Source organism: Diospyros lotus, chromosome 13, assembly GCF_014633365.1.
Source record: "Diospyros lotus cultivar Yz01 chromosome 13, ASM1463336v1, whole genome shotgun sequence".
Taxonomy (NCBI): Eukaryota; Viridiplantae; Streptophyta; class Magnoliopsida; order Ericales; family Ebenaceae; genus Diospyros; species Diospyros lotus.
This window is the reverse complement of record NC_068350.1, coordinates 6,514,105-6,523,132: the sequence shown is the minus strand read 5'-3', so window position 1 is coordinate 6,523,132 and position 9,028 is coordinate 6,514,105. Positions and strand designations below refer to the sequence as shown.

Sequence of the window (9,028 nt, the reverse complement as noted above, 5' to 3'; positions counted from 1 at the left end):
TCGGTCCAGGAAGGCGACTGGATCTTAGCTCTGACCGATTTCGCCATAGAGAGAGAGAGAGAGAGAGTTACGGAAGAAGGAGGAGACTAGTGGGAGGAGTTTGTTGAGGTGTGGAGCGATTCGGTGGGCATTTTATAAGCGGGAAAGAGGGAAGCTTCATGTGATGTGCTGTGGAGGAGTGAATGGTGGAAACTTCATACGCGTTGCAAGACAACGTGGGGATTAGGCACACGTGCATTGCGCCAGTGAATTAATAAAATAAAATTAAAAATAAAAATCACGAACAGCAGCAGCAGCAGCATGCCAGCAGCTTCCACCTCCGTGCATATGATTTGTTTATAAACTACTTTTTGACTAAATTTCTCATTCAATTTTTAGTTCCTTTCTCATTTTTAAGACCTATTTTATTAATGATCACAATTTCTATGTATTTGTTTTGTTTTGAATTTTTTTTATTTTTTTATTTTATAGCTTTTGTCAAAAATTGCCTAGTACTAGTAAACATATTTCTTGTTTTCATAGAAAAACATAATCACTCACTCCTCTGATTCAAATGCAAATACTTTCTCATCCAATGGGCCTCCTGTCTGTCTCTATCCTATTGAGTTCCTCCTTTCCGTGTTAAAAGTAAATATATGAATGTTATAAGTTTGTTTGCAGTACAATATTAATGTTCCTTCTAAACAATGGAAATTTTCTTCTATCTAATTCCATTCCACACCGCTCTCCCAAACACATCATAAAGAAATACGTGCAATTATCTTATGCTATGCATGGGTACTCTAGCAAATATGATAAACAATGAGTGGGTAATTTTTTTTTGCAAATGAGATACATGGCTTACAGATGGGTGGAATGGGTATGACAAGCCCAACCTGAAATGTATGGGTTTGTGCCCCTTGATAGCCAAGAAAGAACCTGAGCCTACAGACTATCATATTTTACCAAATAGATCTGTTAATATTTCACATTACGGTTGCAGGAGATAGCTATCAATTGTTGAGACAGGAGGCAGTCAAGTGTTTTCGTGCAAATCAAGAGGGGTTAGAGACTTGGACCTCGTTTTCCACACCTGAATCACAATGTGTTATGAATTGTCCATGCAAACTATAATAAGTTCCCAATATAATTTGCTTTTATGCTTTCCTGTCACTGTTCCTAGTAATTTTTCACTAGCAAGTCCAAATAGAGGCGAGGAAACTTCAGAATTCTTCTTGTTCTATATACAATGATCGTTAATAGGTTCATGTTTCATGAATGCTGCTAGCTTCAGTATTGGTTTCACAACGTATAACCAACATCAGCTACCTCTAATGACAAGAAATCTACCCCTTCCCGAACAAAAAGTTCTATATTCCCAAGTTAACAGCATAGTTGTCAATTAATGCCAAGGGCCTAGGCGTGAGATGCAAGGCGAAGTGTGGGCCACATGCACACGAGACACATTTATTCAAAATGCTTACAAAATACTCAAAACTGTTTTTTTTTTCAATACATACCCATTAATGACACTACCAACCATATAATAACAACTAATATTATTTCAGAAAAAAAAAATTAGTTTCTTCAAATGCAAAAGATAATAGAGGGGCAAAAAATTACAGCATAAAACACTGTAAAAAAACAGTTCCTTCGTTCTAATTTCTCTGCAATTAAAAGAAAGAAAAAAGAAATACAGCAGAACAATCAGCAAGAACAATTAATTTTGTTTAAATTGCAAAAGAAATGAGTGAGAAAGAGAAAAAGAGAGAGAGAGAGAGAGAGAGAGCATGCAGTGAAAAACAATTTGTTTCTTTACAACTAGTTTCCTCTAAACTGCAACTGAAATCAGAAAAAAGAAAAATGAAGCAGAACTTAGCCGTGAGACTAGTTCGAAGTGAACATCACTACAAAAGGTCCCAGCAAGCTGAGAGATCCAGCAGACCTCATCCTTATAACGCTAGCTCGGCCTAGAGATGGCAAATGGGTGGGCTGGGCTGGGCCGGGCCGCCTCCCACTTGGCCCACCCATTTTGTGGGCCAGGCCAAATTTGGCTCACAAAGGAGGTGGGCCTGGCAGGGCCGGATAATAAAAAATGGAGGCCAGCACAGCCCTATGGCTCTTAATAAACTGGCCAAGGCAAGCCAGAATGCATAATTAAATACAAAAAATTATTTTTGGAAGATTTTTGGTGGGCTGGGCCAGGCCGTGGGCCACCAAGCACTGGCCCAGCCAGGACCAGCCCGTTTGCTACAGTACTGGCCCAGCCCGTTGCTACAGTATTGGGCCAGGCTGAGCTGGGAGGCTGGTGGCCTGGCCAGCCCATTTTCCATCTCTAGGTTGGTCGCTCACTAATATATAAGAATATGCATTTAAATCAACAAGTAATAAGACGTAATATGAGGAATAGATGAGAAATAGGCCTTTAATACACTTATACATACAAGGCATGTGCCTAGGTAGCGCCTCAAGCATGGCACTGCACCTCAGTGGTGATGAGGCGCACAAAGCTGCGCCTCGGGCCTAGTGCACCTTTGACAATTATGGTTAACAGAGGTTGCATAAATGGCTAGCGAGAAACCAACAGGCTAAACTGTGAGCTAACATTGCCAGGAAAGACATAACATGAATAACGCGCAAAGCGCTCGGTGGCCGGATTTCTCTCATCCCCATCCAGAAACAGAAGAAAGATAGAAAACAGAAATCGAATGGTCCATAATGATATCCTCTGAGGGTAGCCAAAAAGGGAATCAATCTGCAAGGATAAATATGGCCATGGCAATAAAGACAGCCTACAATTACAAAAAAAAGAAAAGAAAACATGATTATGTGAGAGAAAGACCAACAGAGGCTGAGAGGGGAAAAAATGAAACAAGTGTTTAGCAAGAAAGGTAGAGAACGATCAAGAACTAATTGATGGGAAATACTTATATATTATATGAGCTACGAATGTCTTACATTAAATAAAACCGTGCATAGTTTTAACTAAAGGCTATAATTCATTTTGTCAACCTCACTTAGTGGATAAAAGCTTGGTACCAGTTAACTTCAATTTTAAGTTCAAACCCACATCAGGATTGGGTACAAATCCACCGTTATTCTGCACAATATGGAAAGCTAATTTCTTTTGCAGAGTCACCATCAAATTTTGTCAACTAAAATCACTACATTTCACTTGTAACACAAAACGGATATACTAAAGATTATTTCGCAACTAATGAAGTGAATATTCAACACAAATATGAGCAAATTTATCACTAAGATTTCGTCAAGACTTATGATCCCAATAAACGTTACATCCAGTTAAACAAGTCAACATCCAATAATGCTCCAATTCTCAAAAATCGAATATACGAAAAAACAGAATCGCATAACAAACCCTACCAAAATCACCAAATCAGTCCTGTGGAATCTCAACATCACCGTCGGTGATCTCCTGCTGCAGATCCTTAGGGTCCTTCCCATCGACCGTACATCCAACGGACACGCACGTGCCTAGGATCTCTTTGACGGTGCCGGCGAGTTCCTTCGCCATCGATCTCGGCCTCATGATCCTGGCGATCTCTATCACATCGTCCAGAGAAATATTGCCAGTATGCTTGATGTTCTTGGTCTTCTTGCGGTCGCGCTCCGGCTCCTTGAGGGCCTTGATAACCAGAGCGGCGGCGGAGGGGACGACCGAGACCTTAGCTTGGCGGTTCTGGACGGTGAGCTTCACCGTGACTCGGAGGCCCTTCCAGTCCTTGGCCGTCTCTTTGGCTATGTCTTCACCGATTTTCTTCGGGGAGAGTCCTAGAGGGCCGATTTTGGGAGCAAGCGAACTCGCCGCGCCGACTTCACCGCCTGTGACTCGGACGTAGACGTCTACGACCTGTGTAGGATCGAACTTCGGCGGCATTTTCAGGCGACGAAACGGTGATCAGAGAGAGACAGCTGGAGTTGTTGCGACCAACAGGCGGTGAGGGTGAGGGGTTTGGGGTTTAGGGTTGATATAGGCTAGGGTTCTGCAGATGTAGTCGGAATGACTGAATTATCCTTGGGCTGGGGAGTTTGGTTATTGGGCTTTGTTTTTACTTAGTGGGTATGATTTTTTATGGCCCAAGACTTCAAATCCTCAGCCCAATTAATTAACTACACTATATTCAACCAGTTAAGGAAGTTATTAAATCAAAATATGAAATAAATTACCTACCAAAAGAAGAAATAAATTTAAGAAACACTTTTGTTGTGGAAAATTACAGTCTCGACCTCGATAAGGTTGTTTCTGTAAATACACCTTATATTTTACCATACTCATTTAGACGATAATCTGAAATTTTAATCCTTAACATTTGTTTGGTAGAGAGTTACTAATGTAATGAAAAATAATTATATTGCTTGCAGGGCACATTTGTTATCACTAATTAAATCTCTTGGGATGATTGTCTTTATGTGGTGTTAGTGTTTATGTCTTCGAATACACCAGAGAAGATAAATTACAGGTGTGATACTTTGTCTCACTGCGTAGAGCAAGAATTGAACTCATGACTCATTGAACTGACACTAGTATATCGCTTGTTCAATCATTTAATCTATGTCCTGAAAGCTAGAGGTGTTCGCGGTTAGGTCTAACTTGTTTTGAGTTGGCTTAATGAATCAAACCGCAAGCTTGATTTTTTTATCAAACCAAACCACACTACATTTTGCGATTCGGTGCAATTTGATTTTCATAGTTTCAAAAAGTGAGAATGAGAGCATACCAGCGATCGATGATTGACGAGAAGAGGAAGAAAATGGGTCGATGGGCGTCGGAGAAGAGAGGTGCTGATTACTGTGAGCTTGCGACGGTGTGGGGATCATCAGTAGGTTGGTGTTGATTGATGATTACCTGAGGGAAAAAGGGGGAGAGAGAAGGTCCGGCGTTCGCTCACCCTTTTATATTTATAATATATAAATTATATATATATTTTTAAAATTATATATCTTCTATGCAGGAGGTTCAATTTTGAATCGAATTATCGAATTGCCAAATCACGAACTGTGCAATTTAGCAATTTTTCAAACTAAATCGAACTGTCAATTCAAAAAAATCAACCGATTGGATCCGATTCAATTCGGTTCAATTAGAAACTGTGATCTAATGATTTTTTGAAACACTCCTACGGATAGCTATCATAATCAAATCTGTACAGTAGTAGGAGTGATTCTCTCAACCTTTTATCCAACTTATCTAATAGCTATTGCATTAATGTTAGCAGGGCACAGCACATTACTTGAGGCTATATATATATCCTATTTCATAACTCACCAAATCCAAGTAATTATTAATGAACCCTATAGCTTACCCTAAATTTCTTTGTCACCCCTGGCAAGCTACACCCTCTCTCTGCTGACACATCACAATAATGAATCACTTCCTTAGCCATTAAAAAACATCTGCCCCCTAAAGCAGTACCCATCAATCTTAATCAACCAACCTAGCTTGTTAATTCACACTTGGTTAAATATATGCACTTGTCTTCAACATTTAGGGTCTTGGAGAATAATTGTGTTAGGTAACCATCAATACTCAATAGGAGGAGTAGAGCGAAATTGAGCCTATAGGTCTATTTGTTTATATATATATATGTGGGAGTGGGTGTTTTATTTTAATATTCTACAACATAGAAGCTTTTTGGATCTGCCCTTGTCATAAATAGAGATGATTAGTAAAGAAGAATTAATAGAGTTACTTTTAAGTAATGAGATTGATATTTAATATATATTGTTATATCTTAAAATTAAGATTATTAGATGAACTTTTTAAAATAGATTAGAAATCAATGTACCAAATATGCTCTTACGAGCTATTTTAAATTCAAAACTATAACAAAAAAATACACCCTATTATAATATTAATTACATATTCATTTTTGTCACGTCCACCCATATGAAAAAAAATAATAAGGAACAAAAATGGTGCTAAGATTCTTTAATCAACCCAATTGATTTCGAAGGGTAAGCGTGGAAAAAGCATTGTTAGACTCCTAATCCAACTTTAACCATGGAATATTTTAAGCCATGGATGAGTCATAATGGAGTAAGATGCTTTAACCTTAATTAAATACAATTATTAGTTCAATTAGCAAATCATATTACTGCAACAATAGTAGAGTTGATAGTTACATATATATTATTATTCTAAAGGGCCCAATCACACCATCTAGATGTAGCATATCAGTGTTATATTATATCATGGAAACAATAATTGGACGACATTGTTGCTTCGGCCTTCCATTTGGATGCATCGAAGCCTGTGGAATCATTTGATGCTTTTTAGGGGCCGAGATTTAATTAACTATCTCGTAATAATTGTGACATATTTTTGTGTCTCAGGTTCAAAATAGAAAAATTATTAACCATGGGGACCCCACATAGTATGAAAGAGTGGAGGTGAGACCGGGTGCACTGGATGCTGGCCCAACATCAGAAGGGACAAAAACTGATATACAGTGTGAGAAAGTCTCGCGAATGACGTGTCTCGATAAGGACGATCGGGTCCTGACCCGGTCGGTGATAGGCGGTGGGACCCGCCCCATGAATTTCACGTTATGCGGGTTGAGGCCGAGACGCTCCGATTGGTCCACCTGTCCATCCGTGCTAAGATGGATAAACTCCCCATGGCTAATCCGTCTACCTTTCTAATTTTTATTTTCCGTAAAATATTTGAGTATTTGCAAATTCCCTCCATCCAACGTGTCATTCTCTCCGGCCTCGGCTGGCCGCTGCTATGGAGCCGCGTTTCGGTGCAACCGACCACACCATGAGAGTTGCGTTCGTGACGATTTAATTTTGTATCGCTAATTTATTGAGAACATATTGGCCATTATATTACTTAATTTTAAAATTAATTACTTTATTAATTTTAATCTCTTAACTAACGTTACTTAATTTATATTAAATAATATTAATATAATAATTTAAATATAATAAGGTGAGACTCACCTTACTAAGTGATTATGTTAAAAGAATTAAATAAATAATGAGATCAAAACTCTTTATTTCATGGTTACTACCTATAATTATCAAATAATAAGAGTATTTAGGTGATGGGGTAGACTGAATTAGTAAGAATATAATAGGTAAAAAGTGTTATATATGTTAATATGCATGAATGAATACTCACTAGTAATAACACTTACTCCCAACTAAAAATAGATCCAGCTTTATGCCACCAAACAACAAACACAACCAGCGCTTATAATTATTTGATCCATAGCTGCTAAGCTAATGCACAGCTACGTATGATGAGGACTCCCACACTGGATCCTAGTCTTAGTCGTCTTCCCCTCGTTTTATAATACGTTTTGTGTTAATTTCATGGCGGATCACAAAATCCAGAAAGAGAGCTTATCCAAACGCCTTCCATTACCATTATTATATAAGTCCTAGCGATCGACAATGAGCGATCCCCCAAACGGTTGTTGAACCCGGCTCCACTCGAGAAACTGCCACCCCTCCATTAATAATGGCCACCAGGAGCTACTTCTTCGCCAGCAACCCATCCCCAACAATCACCTCCGACACCCAGTTCGAGTTCGACGATTCCGAGGTCTGGAAATCCAACGAGTTCGCCGTCACGCCCGATTCCAAGACGAAACCGGTGCCCAGCTCCAAGAAAAAGCCGGCTGGCTGCCGGAGGAGCAGCGCGGCCATTGATCGGCTGGTGCCCAAGGCGACGTCTTCCCTGCCGGTGAACATCCCCGACTGGTCAAAGATCCTGCGGGGAGAGAACCGGCGGAGGCTGGCTGAGAACGGCGGCGGTGGCAACGACGTCGAGGACGATGAGGACGGGATGGTGATTCCGCCGCACGAGTACTTGGCGAGGACAAGAATGGCGTCGTTGTCGGTGCATGAAGGCGTCGGGCGGACGCTCAAGGGCCGGGACTTGAGCAGGGTGAGAAACGCCATTTGGAAGCAAACTGGCTTCGAGGATTAATAATAATAATAATAATTAACTTAGAAAGAGAAGACGATCGACGGTGATCAGTTCTAGAACTGGTTTCAAATTTTTGGGTTTTGGCAATGGTTAACCTAGCTAGCTAGCTAGACATATAGCTTATCGTCTGTTTAATTGCTAGTCGTCGCATATGTCTATATACATATATAATCTTTGTACTGCGAGATCCTCTGGTCTTTCTGGGTTTGTGAGTCTGATTCGGAGGATCCATGTTAGTTTCTTGCTTGTAAAATCTGACTCGTTTTGGAGTTCTCATATGGAGAAATTAATAAATCCTTCTCCCGCGCGTTGCTCTCTGTGTTTTTGTTTAGCAAAACATTACATTACATTACAGTACAGTTCAGAAAATATGGGATCGATAATGGCGTGGAAAAGAGAAGAGCGAGAGAGAGAGAGAGTGACATCATTCATGTTGATGAAGCTTTGGTAAGGATAGTCATATGACGGTGGATTGAGGAAGAAGATCAGAGGAGGTTGTAGGGGTAGTAGGTAAGAGAGAGCTATGGCCCAGCAGCAGCTGCCTGGCTAGAACAATTCTTGAAGCAAACTTCATAGTCTAGATTTCACCTACACCCTAGACCTTATCATTTCATTTATCATTGTACGGAATTGTATTTTAATTTAAAATATTATTATAAACACAAAATATTAAAGTGCTACAAATTCATAATAAAAAAAAAAAGTATTCTTAGATGGGATATTTTTTTATTTTTTGAAACTAAATGACAATAAAGATGAGTCAAACGATAAAAATTTAAATAATATTATGAGAATATGTGTCGTTGTCTCTTTTATCAAACGTATCTTTTTCAATAAAAATATGACACATGATTAATAATATCGTTATTAATTATTACTCTTAATATTAATAATAAAAATAATTAAATCTTAATAATCAACGATAGAAATATACATGTAGACGTATATATGATGGGTTGTTTGTTGGTTTTTCTTTGTTGTTTGTTGGGATTAACAGGAAGGATTGTTTGGTTTCTTACATTGTTGGGGACATTTTGGTCAAGGAAAGCATATGAGGTAGGCTGCCCAACCCATTTGACTTCCCATCGTCTT

The 9,028-nt window shown here is 39.2% G+C and overlaps 2 protein-coding genes across 3 annotated transcripts; one reads left to right on the top strand and one right to left on the bottom strand.

Annotated features, from left to right (window-relative positions):
- Positions 1 to 1,631: 1,631 nt before the first annotated feature.
- Positions 1,632 to 3,953, bottom strand: LOC127787851 (60S ribosomal protein L12). 2 transcript variants are annotated; one of them, XM_052315892.1, is made up of 2 exons: positions 3,364 to 3,953; positions 1,632 to 1,646 (listed from the first exon to the last, which is right to left on the bottom strand). In XM_052315892.1, exon 1 carries the CDS (start codon positions 3,875 to 3,877, stop codon positions 3,377 to 3,379), a length of 501 nt encoding a protein of 166 aa, XP_052171852.1. In that variant the 5' UTR covers positions 3,878 to 3,953; the 3' UTR covers positions 1,632 to 1,646; positions 3,364 to 3,376. The 2 variants fall into 2 exon arrangements, with proteins under 2 accessions (XP_052171852.1, XP_052171850.1); XM_052315890.1 differs by lacking the exon at positions 1,632 to 1,646 and adding an exon at positions 2,362 to 2,771.
- Positions 3,954 to 7,328: 3,375 nt separating this feature from the next.
- On the top strand, positions 7,329 to 8,253 carry LOC127788276 (uncharacterized). The gene has a single exon (XM_052316400.1). It carries the CDS (start codon positions 7,466 to 7,468, stop codon positions 7,934 to 7,936), a length of 471 nt encoding a protein of 156 aa, XP_052172360.1. The 5' UTR covers positions 7,329 to 7,465; the 3' UTR covers positions 7,937 to 8,253.
- Positions 8,254 to 9,028: the final 775 nt, after the last annotated feature.